This window comes from Tiliqua scincoides, chromosome 6 (assembly GCF_035046505.1).
Source record: "Tiliqua scincoides isolate rTilSci1 chromosome 6, rTilSci1.hap2, whole genome shotgun sequence".
Lineage (NCBI taxonomy): Eukaryota > Metazoa > Chordata > Lepidosauria > Squamata > Scincidae > Tiliqua > Tiliqua scincoides.
Window position 1 is genome coordinate 10,291,369 of NC_089826.1, and position 13,080 is coordinate 10,304,448.

General features: G+C 46.9%; 1 protein-coding gene across 1 annotated transcript; it reads left to right on the plus strand.

The window, feature by feature from the left end:
* The first annotated feature begins 2,248 nt into the window (after positions 1–2,248).
* Positions 2,249–13,080, plus strand: ENOPH1 (enolase-phosphatase 1). Its single transcript, XM_066632470.1, has 6 exons — positions 2,249–2,489; positions 7,889–7,990; positions 8,957–9,159; positions 9,843–9,975; positions 11,045–11,168; positions 12,521–13,080. Exons 1-6 carry the CDS (start codon positions 2,406–2,408, stop codon positions 12,661–12,663), a joined length of 789 nt encoding a protein of 262 aa, XP_066488567.1. The 5' UTR covers positions 2,249–2,405; the 3' UTR covers positions 12,664–13,080.

Genomic DNA, 13,080 nt, shown 5'->3' on the forward strand with positions numbered 1-13,080 from the left:
TTCCTGCAGGCATCCCTGACAGCCTCAGCCTGCCAAGAACTTGCCATGGAAGGAAAGAGCAGGAGGACAGTTGAGACATGCAGCTGAACCCCTCCCCTGTGGCAGACGATGGAGCTGGCCTTTTCTTGGGCTGGCGGCAGCAATGGCTCTTTTTTCTACCTGGATCTGCTGGGCAGACTCCAAGGAGGAGACTGCAAAAGCTCTCTCTCTTTCTCTCTCTCCCGCACCTCCCCTGTTCCCACCCACACCATCTTCACCTAATTGCCTGTGGGCGGCCCAACCTCCATCCAATCACACATAAAACTCTTTGGGGGATCAGCCTCCCCCTCATTTGTTAGTTGGTTGGGGAGCAGAAATCACATCAGGGGTTGGCCAGGTCAGGCATTGACCAAGGGCTCACATCCATCAGACAGGCATGGGGAGCACACTGCTGAACTGTCACTGGGGGAGGGGCACTGGGGGAGGGGGGAAGACCAGGACTTGCTGCCTGTCTCCCCCCAACCCCCGCTTTGTCTTTCACTGAGACCTCAGGAGTTGTGTGGGGGAAAGCACAGACAGGTGTGGCTCCTCTGTGCAGAAAGAGGACTAACCCTCCTCTCACCTCCACTAAAACTTCCTCTCCCATAAGTATCACCAGTGATCTTGGTGGGTGTCACTCTCTGTGAAGGCTGCCAGACAGAAAGGCGGCCCATCAGTTCCAGGTGCTCAGACTGGACCCAGTGCCTTGCTCTCCATGGCCTCCGTGTGAAGGACTCACAACAGCAGCAGGGGATGGCTTGCACTCAGCTTCCCCTGAAGTCTCACTGTAAGTTGGGTTTTCCCTCCACTGTTCTAGCTGTGGCCTGGAGTTCTTGCTGGGCCCCTCTGCCTTGCTTGTTCAGGCATGAAGCCCCTGCATCTGGGGCTCTGCTTCTCATCATTGCTTGTCTTACTTTCTTGCTGCTGTGTTTCATATATCATTTTTTTCCCACATTTTTATACCGCCTTTCCTCCAAAGAGCTCAGGGCAGTGTACACACAGCTGCTCCCCTCCCTTTGTCCTCACAACAACCCTGTGAGGTAGGTGAGGCTGAGAGAAAGTGACTTGCCCAAGGTCACCCAGGATACTTCATGGCTGATCTTCCAGGTCTAAGTCCACCTCCCAAACCACTACACCACCCTGGCTCTTTAGGCACTCTGGGTGCCCCTTTTTCAAGGAGGGGCTAATGTATTTTAACCACATACGGGAAATGCCCCGACTTGGGAAGGAGGGTGCAGTACTATGCATGCCTACTCAGAAGCAAGTCCTATTGTGTCCAATGGGGCTTACTCCCAGGAAAGTGTGGACAGGACTACAGCCCCAGAGCCCCAGCATGTCTGCTCAGAAGTAAAGCCAATTGTAGTCAATGGGGCTTACTCCCCAGTAAATGAGGACAGCAGCCCAAATCGTACTGAGCTCAGCAAGACTCCTTTTCCCTTGTGTGGCCACGATCCTGGGCACGCTGCTCACAGTGCAAGCCTAACATGCTTACTCAAAAGTAAGTCCGTTGATTGCAATGGAACTGACTCTCAGGTAAGTGTGGATAGGATGGCAACCTTATGCAGCACGTCAGTGGGTCTTAGGCTGCCATCCTAACCACACTTACCTGGGAGTAAGCCCCATCGACTCTAATGGGACTTACTTCTGAGTAGACATGCCTAGGATGGGGCTCTGTGGCTGCCATCCTACCCACATATTCCTGGGAGTAAGCCCCATCTACTTTAATGGCACTTACTTCTTAGACATGCCTAGGATGGGGTTCTGAGGCTGCCATCCTATTCACACTTACTTGGAAGTAAGCCCCATCGACTCTAATGGCACTTACTTCTGAGTAGACATGCATAGGCTCGGGATCTTGTTAAGAGGCTGCATTGACCACTTAAGAGCTAATGGGTCCAGGGCAGCCAGATCCCTGCAAGTCGGTGGCACAGAGAGAGTGCCACCCGATGCATGCTTTCCTGGGAGTAAGCTCCACTGAAGTCAATGGGACTTAGTTCTGAGTAGACCCGGGCTGTGACCCCCCCGAGCAAGCGTGCACTGCAACTGACCTGGAAGAGAAGAGCCAACCCAGGGCTGCAGCTGGGCGCGCAACGCCCCTAGCGCTTCCCTCTGCAGCAGCCCCCTCCCCACAGCGCGCCTTCCCCTCCATCCCTGCGCACCAATCAGGCCGCCCCCATCCAGAGGTTGCGGAGCGCCGCCTTCCAGGCACGTGGGTCGCTGCGCTCCAGCCCTGCTGCCTGCGGGGCTTCCGCTTTGGAGAGCCACCAGGGCGTATCGCTGGCTGGCTGAGGCTGCGCGCATCCCTTGCTGATCGTGCCTTTGTGCGCGCCCCCAGCGCAGCAGCAGCCTCCAGGTGGGTCGTCGCTGCAGCCCACCCACTGCTGGCCATGGTGGGCTTCACCATCCCCGCCGAAGTCCGCGTGATCCTGCTGGACATAGAAGGCACCACCACCCCCATTGCATTTGTCCAGGTATGGCACTGGGGCGAGAGTATCTTTGCATGCTGTGGCTGGGCTGACTCTGTTCGTTTCTGCCCAACGTTGCATAGACGCAACAGGGATCAAATGTGTGGGCTGGGCAGAAATGGGTTCAACCAGTAGGGGGTAAGCCTCATGGCACACAAAGGTACCGACTTCTGAGTAGCCATACGTAGGGTTGGGCTGTCAACCAGTGGTGCGGGTACCACCGGTGGTACTTGAGGTGAAGCCTGGTGGCACATGGACCTTGCCACCCAGTAGCAAAAGAAGCAATGCACTGTGATAAACAGCAGCAGGAGGCTTGGCTTGCCAGGTAGAGTTCCAAAGCATGCTTTTTGTGTGCTCAAAAAAAGCCTGTCCACCCCTGAGCCTCTTACTGGTGTTTGTCATGTCACATCTGGCCTCTCAAACAAGAAGTAACTGGAGATTGCATCATCACCAGTTACGAACAGTGGTACTTCCAATATGTGAACCCTGTGAAGTGGTACCTGTGGGGACAGAGGTTGAGAAACACTGGGTCAAACAATCACACTGAATTAAGAACAACTGAACTGGCTCCCAAGATCACCGAAACTGGACATCACTGGTACAAGCCAATATTTCAGAGAATACATGAAATATATATTTATAATGGAGATCAATGATCACTTCCAATCATTTTTCAGAAGTGCATGTTGGATTGGATGCTGGAAAGACCGGGGCTGAAGTTCCCATATACCAGGGATAGCCAGACTTGCTTTAACATAAGAGCTGCATTCAATAAACTTCAGATGTTGGGGAGCTGCAATATTTAAGGAAGCATTTGGGTTCTTGCAGGGACATAGCTAGAAGGGGTGCAAAGCACTAGGTTTTGCAGGCACCGTGCTAGCACCCCCTCCCCTTCGGAGCCATGCCAGGCGGTGGGAGCAAAACAGGTGAATACTCCCACTGCCCAGAATGGCTCCAAAGGGGAGGGGTGGCTTGCATGGCACATTCAGGAGCCTGCAAAGCTTAGTGCTTTTCACCCCCATTAGCTACACCACTGAATTCTTTAATATATTTACTCACCATGAACATTAAATTTATGTTTTAAACCAGTGGACTCTTGAGTTTATACCTGGTAAATTACAGTGTAAAGCTTGAAAATTTCTTATTTTCCATTTATATTAATTGTGATGCAAAAAAAAAGGAGCTTTGGCCACCTCTGCAATATACTGTTGGCTGCAAAGAACAATAGTCCCCATTGAACTCAGTGCTGAGGATGTCACTTTCACCCACACATAGCCTCTCTTCAATTGCTGTTGGCTCTTGGAATGCAATCAGATGTTGTTGTTGTTTTCAAAGGCGACTGTGGCAAAATCCTGATTCCTATTACCCTCTACAATGAGGAGCTATGAATAACCTGATTGCATTTGTTGGGGGGGGGGAGATATGGTGAAGTGTTTATATACTATAAGAGGGCCTTGCTGAATCAGATGAAAGGTTCAGGATGCTGGGAAGCTCTGTGCTTGCAGAGCCTGTGCAACGCCGGGCAGAGCATTGTATGAAAGGCTCTACAATATCTGTGTTGTGAACATATACTAGGAATTCCAATAAGATCTGCAAAGCTGCTTACTGTGCAATCCTTGGGCCTGTCCTTACTCAACCCACTGTGTTCAGTGGGACTTATTCCTGGGAAACTGTGCATAGGATTAAAACAAACTTGCCTTTGCAAGTCCAGTGACTGAAATGCTGGCATGGGTGTCTTGTGAACTGCGTTGTCTGTTTTAAAGGGCCAATGGGTGTCACACTGTGGTTCCCAAACGGTGAGCTGTGGCTCCCCGAGGCGCCACAAAAACCAGCCAGGGCAACCATGGAATTCTCACAAAAAACCTGCCACCCTATACAAAGTATGGGATTGTAGCCCTAATGAGGAACTGCAGCCAATTGCGCAGTAGGTCAAGGGAGGCACCAGTTGAAAACATCCGTCGAGAGGCACGTGAGCAAATTGTATAGGACTAGGTTTTAATGAAGCAGAAAGTATCTATTGTTTCTGCAGTTCATTAAATTGAAGGTTTGTGGTATGTGTGTAGACACACACTTTTGCTAACTGAGGATAATAGTTTTTGCATCCAATGAAATGGACTCAGGAGCATTGATCACAATAAATCTGTTTTTTTCTTTTCAGGCTCTACAGGACTTTGTTGCTTTTTCAGTGTATTATTGCAATTTAAATGTCAGTAGAAGATGTTTGACAAGTCTTAAAAATTCAAGAAGGAACTGAAAGTTCCTTATAGTCTTATCATCTTAAAAAAAAAAAAGGTAGAATAAATGTTATATAACCTTAGCAGCAACTGGGAACTGTTACCCTCTCCTGCTTTCGTTTCCACAGTGAAAGTGTGAGTGAATTTGTTCAGGGTTTTCCATAGCCTGTCACATCAGATATTTGGGAAACCAGGTCACAGTTTGAGCCTCAAGCTTCCCGCGCCCTGCACTGTCCTCGTACTGTACTTTTTCTCTGGATATAGAGGAAAAGTGACTGGTATTTTGGAGCAAAATTCTTCTACACCCTGTATGCCTTTCAAGGCTTCTGCTTGCCTGTTTAAAAAATAGATTCTAGTCTTCCTTTTGATAGCTGGTCTGATAATATACCTTCTTATCTGCAGTTTCAGTTTTTCTAGTGTCATCACACCCATTTCAGCTTCAGCTCTGAAATGTCTTTTCAAGAGTTATGTTCTTATTTTCTTTACCCAGCATGTAATTAGTCTGTGGGACTCCTTGCCACAGGATGTGGTGGTATCATCACCATTGAACAGATGGTGGGATTGATCAGGTTTTGGTCTGATCCAGTGGGACTCTTCTGATGCTCTGATGAGTTCCCTCTGTAAAATTCCAGACCACTTTGCTGGGACCACCTGAGCAAATGGCAGGGGACAGCACATAAGTGTGAATCTTGTTAAAAAACAATGGTTGCTCAGAGTGTTGTCATGAATGACAGTTAACGTTGTCTCCAAGGACAGCTTGCTATCAAACTGTTATCACACCAGCAGTCCAAATACATACGTTTAAGTCAGAACTGTTAAGATCGTATGCTACAAGTGGAAAACCCTGTGGTTCAGATCTTAGCTCAGACACTTACTGGCTAACTTTAGGCAAGTCACATTCTGTCACCATCAACCTTCCCTATCTGTAAAATAGGTGTAATAATGCAACAACCCTATACATTTATACAGCATCGTCTCTTCTAAGTATTATTGGAAATCCAGTGAGAGTTACTCTCTCAGGTGTGCTGTACTGTAAAATGTCCCTTGTGTTTTCACAAAGAAATTCACCAGCAATTTTAGAACTGGGAAAGTAACACTGATGCCAGAATCATCTTACACTCATTAAGTTTAAGTTATTTTGTGGATTTCAAACCTCAGATTTATTTAATTGGTCATGTGTCCTGAAATGATGATTCCTGATCTGTTTACGTGATAAATCTGATGTTGAAATAAATTGATATGTTGGGGCATATGTTCTATGGGAAATTTTTTTGGGGGGGGGGGTCAATCCAAGTGATTGACAGGATTGCTTCAGGATGACTGAAGCAAATGACAGTCTAAAACCCAGCACCCTGACAACTTAGGCTCTGGAATCTGATTGTTTGCTATCCTCACTGGATCTGTCAGTGGTGGGCGACTCCGACATGCTCAGAAGTGGCATGCCAGTTACAGAGCCACTGCAACCTTTATGGTAACAGAATACAAGATTGGCTGTCGTAAAGACTCCATAGCATGGGTCTTCAAACCCCGGCCCGGGGGGCCAGATGCGGCCTGCGGCCAGCCCCTAAAAGCCTCTGGCCCACTTGGCCAAACATGACTAGAACTGTGCTCTGGTTGCATCTGGAGGGTGTTCTAAGGGCCAGAGAGTTTGAATGAATGGCTTATTCATTTATTCACTCATCTAAATTCCATCTCTAACTTATTTATATAAATTTATATATTTAAATTTTTTCCCGGCCCTCAACACCGTGCCAGTTATTTGATGCAGTCCTCTGGCCAAAATGTTTGGAAACCCCTGCTCCATAGAACTGGGCCATAACAGACTTCTTGTGACGTAGGCTTTTGTGGGTTGGAATGCTGGTCATCTAGTGCTTCTGCCATAAGAAATACATTATCCTTTAACTGTGCTGCTTTGAAATGATAAGGAACAGGACACTCTTTCGAGATTCCCCCCCCCCCTTCAACTTAAATCATGAGTGATCAGCCAGGAACTTCATTACCTCTATTTCTTGAAGGTCATATCATTTCTCATTTAGCATTGTCCCTGGACATGAGCTCAAGTGTCAGGCATGATAAAGTTTTTTGTTCTCTGTATAATTTGGCTGTTCCTGTTATAGATTATAACTAGTATTATAAGGCTAGTATTACAGTGCCGTTGTACAAATCTATGGTAAGGCCACACCTGGAGTATTGTGTCCAGTTCTGGTCGCCGCATCTCAAAAAAGACATAGTGGAAATGGAAAAGGTGCAAAAGAGAGCGACTAAGATGATTACGGGGCTGGGGCACTTTCCTTATGAGGAAAGGCTACGGTGTTTGGGCCTCTTCAGCCTAGAAAAGAGACGCTGAGGGGGGACATGATTGAGACATACAAAATTATGCAGGGGATGGACAGAGTGGATAGGGAGATGATCTTTACACTCTCACATAATACCAGAACCAGGGGACATCCACTAAAATTGAGTGTTGGGCGGGTTAGGACAGACAAAAGAAAATATTTCTTTACTCAGCGTGTGGTCGGTCTGTGGAACTCCTTGCCACAGGATGTGGTGCTGGCGTCTAGCCTAGACGCCTTTAAAAGGGGATTGGACAAGTTTCTGGAGGAAAAATCCATTATGGGGTACAAGCCATGATGTGTATGCGCAACCTCCTGATTTTAGAAATGGGTTATGTCAGAATGCCAGATGCAAGGGAGGGCACCAGGATGAGGTCTCTTGTTATCTGGTGTGCTCCCTGGGGCATTTGGTGGGCTGCTGTGAGATACAGGAAGCTGAACTAGATGGGCCTATGGCCTGATCCATTGGGGCTGTTCTTATGTTCTTAGATGTTCTTTAAACTAACACCTTTCCTGATTCTCTGTACTAGTGACCATGCAAACGTTCTTTGCTAGTTCTGCATTCAGTGGCCCATTTTATTAAAAAAAAACCAACTACTCAGAAGTCCTAGGCTGAAAGTGTTGCACCCACAATGCAACACTTATAAGCTATAAGTGGCAGCCCCAGAAATCTCAGCTAATGGGAAACAAAGATTGTGGATCTGTTCAGACAGTTAAACAACCATGGTTGCTTGGATCAAGAACATGACAGGAAGGAGCATGAATGGAAGCATCACCTCTGTATATCCAAAGGTAGTCATTTACCATGTTGTGTGTGTGTGTTTTTATGCATCAATAGGACACTTTATTTCCTTACATCAAAGACAACGTGAAGGACTATCTGCAAGCACACTGGGAAGAAGAGGAGTGCCAGCAAGACGTTGGTTTCTTGAGAAAACAGGTGGAGTACCTAAGGTCTCCTTTTCTTGTTGTCTGTTTTCTACTAATCTGCACATCGGCATAACTCTTAAGGCTATTCCCCCCTTCCAGACAAGTTAATACAAAGCTACTAGTCCACACAGTGTTCTGAGAGCCCAGCTGTCCCCAAACACCATTGGCTTATTTCTAAAATTTGTGGGCTGTTCTTCAGTAAAATGCCCCCAAAGCAGTACAGTCAGCCTAAAATACAATAAAACAACATCAGAGTTAAAAAAAAAAATCAAGAACAGCAGAAAACCAGAGCTGTAAAAAACATAGATCAGCATAGTCTAAAGGGGGGGGAAATCATTTCGGGAATAGTAAATGTGAGCTAAAGTGAAAGCCTCTTTGAACGTAGGTCTTTGCAAGCTTATTAAAGGCTGGCTGTGGGAAATATTAAACTTCAGAAACTTGGCAAAAGAGAAGAGTGTTCTCCAGGCATGGAATAGGAATGAGGAAACAGCCACCCTATTCTCTTGGGGCAAGAACTTCCATGCATCCATTGCCACCCACCCATTCTCTCATTGTGGCAAGGGTCTTCTGCAGCCCTGCCTGGTATTGCCAGGGACTGAATCTGGGACCTTCTGCATTTAAGGCAAATGCTCAGTCACTGAGCCACAGCCATCTTGCCTTAACTTCTGTAAGATTGCTGTAGCAATGAACTTGATTGCCTTCAGAGAATTCCCCAGGACTCTTAACATGTTTCTCATGATTCAAAGCTTTTCCTCTGAGCCGTCTCCATATTTCAGTCATACCTTAAAATAAATAGCCATGATATGGAATGTGCACCCTTACTTGCACCCTGTTTGTTTATATATACTGATTTATAATGCACCCCAGCCTTGTGTGTGCATGTGTTTTAATCCTTGCACAATAAAAGTCTTACCTCCTTATCATTTTCCGTCCCCATAATTGTTGTTGCCTCACCTTTTTCTCCTGAATTTCAAAGGCTGAAGAGGACTCTCACATGGACGGTGTCGTAGCTATCCCGCTGGAAACCAGGGACGGGGAGGAGGAGATCGAACGTGTTATCCAGGCCGTCGTAGATAACGTCCACTGGCAGATGTCTTTGGACAGAAAGACCACCGCTTTGAAACAGTTCCAGGGTCACATGTGGAGGGCGGCGTATGAAAATGGCCGTCTGAAAGGAGAGTGAGTAGCCAGCATCAAAATCCTGTATGTGACACTGGACCTACCTGTTTATTATTGCCCCCTTACACACTCTTAGGGCACCAACTTTCCAGCATTGACATAGCTGTGCCAATGTGGCATGCACTGCTTCCTGCAGTGGGGAGGCAGTCAAGGGGGCCTTCTCTAGGTAAGGGCATGTTTGTTACCTTGGGCTGCATTGTGGTTAGGTCAGTGCTGGAAAGTTGGTTAGGATTGCGCCCTTAGGTGGTTTCAGTCCAATGTTCAGGAATAACTGGAATGCAAACATAAAGAAGGCTCTTTTAAGCTATTTCTAGCCAACGTTGCAGATACGCAACAGGGATCAAATGTGCACGCCCGTGGGCTGGGCAGAAATGGGGTAAGAGAGAAGCGGAAGTGTGGGAGGAGGTCCTTAACCTGTTCCCCACCCCCTGTAGTCTCTCACCCATTTTGCCCCTAGCTGGGTTTATCTATGTGGATAAACATGATTTGACAAACATGTCTTGGATCCATGTGGTTGGAAAACCATAGGCAAAATGCAGGCAGGGAGAGCAGGAAGCGTCTGGACGCGTCTTGCTCCTTCTGCTGCTTCTCCCCTAAAAATGCCTCCCCCCCACCCCCGGTTGCAACTTCAAGATCTCTGGGAACTGCCTGTCTCAGGGCTTTGCTCTTGTCCTCAATTCCAGGTGTTTTGAGGATGTGGTTCCAGCAGTACGAAAGTGGAGAGAAGCTGGAATGAAGGTGTATATCTATTCTTCTGGGAGCGTGGAGGCACAGAAGCTCTTGTTTGGGAACTCAACAGAAGGTGATATTTCAGAGGTAGGCACAATGTGTTCATTCCTTTTCTTTCCAGCTTCTCCTTCTCTAAAATAAGAGCTGCATTCCCAATGAGGGTATGCTTCATGAGAAGAATGGGGGAAGGCATGGTTTCTTCATGGTGGCACCCTGTGGATGGCACGTTCTCCCCAGGAAGCCTCACCAGACACCGACTCTTATGTCCTTCTTGTACCAGGCAAAGATCTTTCTTAAAGGAGAGCAGCTGTAGGGAATGGGATGTGGGTTGATTTCAGCCCCACCCACACCCATTTATGTAATCTCTCTCTGGGTTTATTTTGTGGCTTGCCAGGACCTGTAAAGATCTCTCTAGCTCTGGTTTTAGTGCTAGCTTTGTGTTTCATTTTCTTCCACTGCTGACAGCCTTTTGTTTAATTGCACCCCACTTTGGGAATCCAGCAGGACTGAAAAGCAAGCTCCCAGTAATCTGCCTTAATACTTAATTCTTCCTGGGCCTTTTAGCTTCTGTTCTGTTTGAATGCTGCTTTTCCCACCTCCGATGTCAGGAAATTGCTGACATTTTGTGGTTCTAAGAGGGTGGTTTTAATTTTGATTTTGCACATTGCCCTGGAAGTACATGTATTGAAAGGCAGGGTATAAAAGTGCATGTAACTCACAGCACAATCGTATGCATGTCTACTCAGAAGTAAGTCTCGCTGTGTTTAGTGGGGCTTACTCCCAGGAAAGACTACAAAGGATTGCAGCCTCAGTTGCATAAGATGCAATTCCTAGCCTGTTCCTTCTGTTTCATGCCTCAGTGTGTGAGTAGAGGCAGCAAGGCTAGCAAGAGCAGGGTAGAAATGGAGTAAAGGGGATAAGGTTTGCAGCAGGAGGTAGAGTGCACTGTACCACTTTGGGCTGCAAGTGAGAGATCACAGCTTGTTTGATTGTTTTTCAATACAGAGGAACATTTAAAATGATCCACTCCCAGTGGACAGCAGAGAACAGTGTGGACTGGAGTTTTTCTCTGTGCTCAGCTCTTGACAGCTAGGATTTGCTGCTTTCTCCAACAAATCTCCCTTCTTTTTCTTATTTTCCTCCTCCAATCATTCAGCTCTTCGATGGCCATTTTGACACCAAAATAGGCCCCAAAGTTGACAGCGAGAGTTACCAGAGGATTGCCTCAAGCATTGGCTGTTCCACTAACAACATCCTGTTCCTGACAGATGTCACTCGAGGTAGGAGAGCTAGTTGCCCTGCTGGTAGCCGCAAGCCAGCAGTTGTGCTGTGAGGTTGTTAGCTGTGACCTGCAGAGTAAATAAGTGGCCCCGTGAAGAAGGCTGGCAGGCAATTGTGCAAGCCTCTTCTGCGGGCATCTCGTTTGTGCCACTGCTTGTGTCTGCTTCTGTCCATTCAGTCTTGTGTGTATATCTTTCTGAGCAGGAGAAAATGGGGCAAATCAGTCCAGATTGTCAGCTACTAAGCACCAAGCAGAGACCATTAAATCCAAATTCTGTGAGGGCTGAAGCGGAAAACTGGATGTTGTTTCTATGGAAAGACCCTGTATCCTCTAAAAATGAAAAAAAAAAATTTTCATCCAGATAATTCAGAATGTGCAACAGAAAACGACAGTATCCAAATGTGATGCAAAAAATCATTAATGATGATTAATGCGTGATTTTGCATAATTTAAACCAGGGCTCTCCAAACCCTGGTCTGTGGGCCGGATCCTGGGTTTGGAAAAAGCCCTCCCCCATGAGTGGTGCTTCCCGTTCTGCCGCATTACCGCTTATTTTCCAAGCCGATTGCTGCACAGGGACGCTCTGGGCGGTCACATCTGCCCAGACATCCTGCTGCACAGCTTGCTGGGATGCTGGGCAATAGATGCAACTGCCAGAATGGCCCTGTGCAGCAATCGGTTTGGAAAATAAGTGGCAACGTGGTGGAATGGTAAGCACCTGTCAGGACAGGGAGGGTTTTTCCTGGTCACACCAGTCTCTAGTTTGGAGACCATGAATAATGCTGAATAAAATATTCAGTTCTGATTCTGCTGAGCAAATAATGTAATGTACAACCCCAATCACTGTACTGTTTGAAACTGTAAGTGGGAAAGTTGCATGTTCTAATCAAAGAAGGTTTTGCTTGATAAAAACCTTGATAAAAACCACCAGTACCCTTGCATGTCAAGGAGAAGGCTAGGTTCAAGTGATTTGATTGATACACTAGTTTTCCATGTGCAAGGTGATGTTTATGGGGAAACAGAAATATGCAGTTTTTCTCCACATCTAAAGTCTGAAATGGTACAGTCCTAAGGACTCTGTACCATGTGACTCTGTGCCTGTAGATCAGCCCCAAGGTATCCTAAGGAAATGTTCAAAATTGGACCGCCTGGACAATACGTGTGGAACAGTGACAGTCCAGAAACAATAAGTTGGGGAATGTGAGGTCATTTAAACTGAGAGATGGCGACTATATCAAGATCACCCAAGGAACACCATAGAATTTGCACCAGAGTCTTCCTAGCTTGACAGTAAGCACTCACACTACAGTGGCTCTCCGCTTGACTGAATGGCTCTCTTTGTACCTGCAGAGGCTGACGCTGCAGAAGAAGTTGACGTCCATGTGGCTATAGTAGTCCGGCCAGGCAATGCGGGATTGACCGACGACGAGAAATCTTATTATAGACTTATAACATCTTTCAACGAACTGTTCCTGCCATCCTCCTCCACTTAAGAAGAAGACAACTTGCACAGGGTATTCCAAAAAACAAAACCAAAAGGCACCTGATGAAATTCTCCTTGTATAATTTATGGTTATTTTTAAGTGGTCACAACAGAGAAGACTGGACCTGTTGGCTTTCTGATGACAGGGATTGCGCAATTACCACAGCCACTGGTGTTGTGAACCAGCATTTCAACACAGCACCCATGAAAGTCCCCTACTTGTTGGCCCTTTACTTTGGAATTGCACGTAGAGGCGTTGGAAGGCACAATCCATAAGGAGGTCCTCTTGTGGCACGGCTCTTGGTCAGCTCATCTCAAAGGGGCTTGTGCAGGAGAACCTTCCAGTGGATTGTACCCAGTGTTTTAGCCCCAGCACACTGTCCCTTAGTATTGAAAATCTCCTGCAAATAAAGATATTCTAAGATCT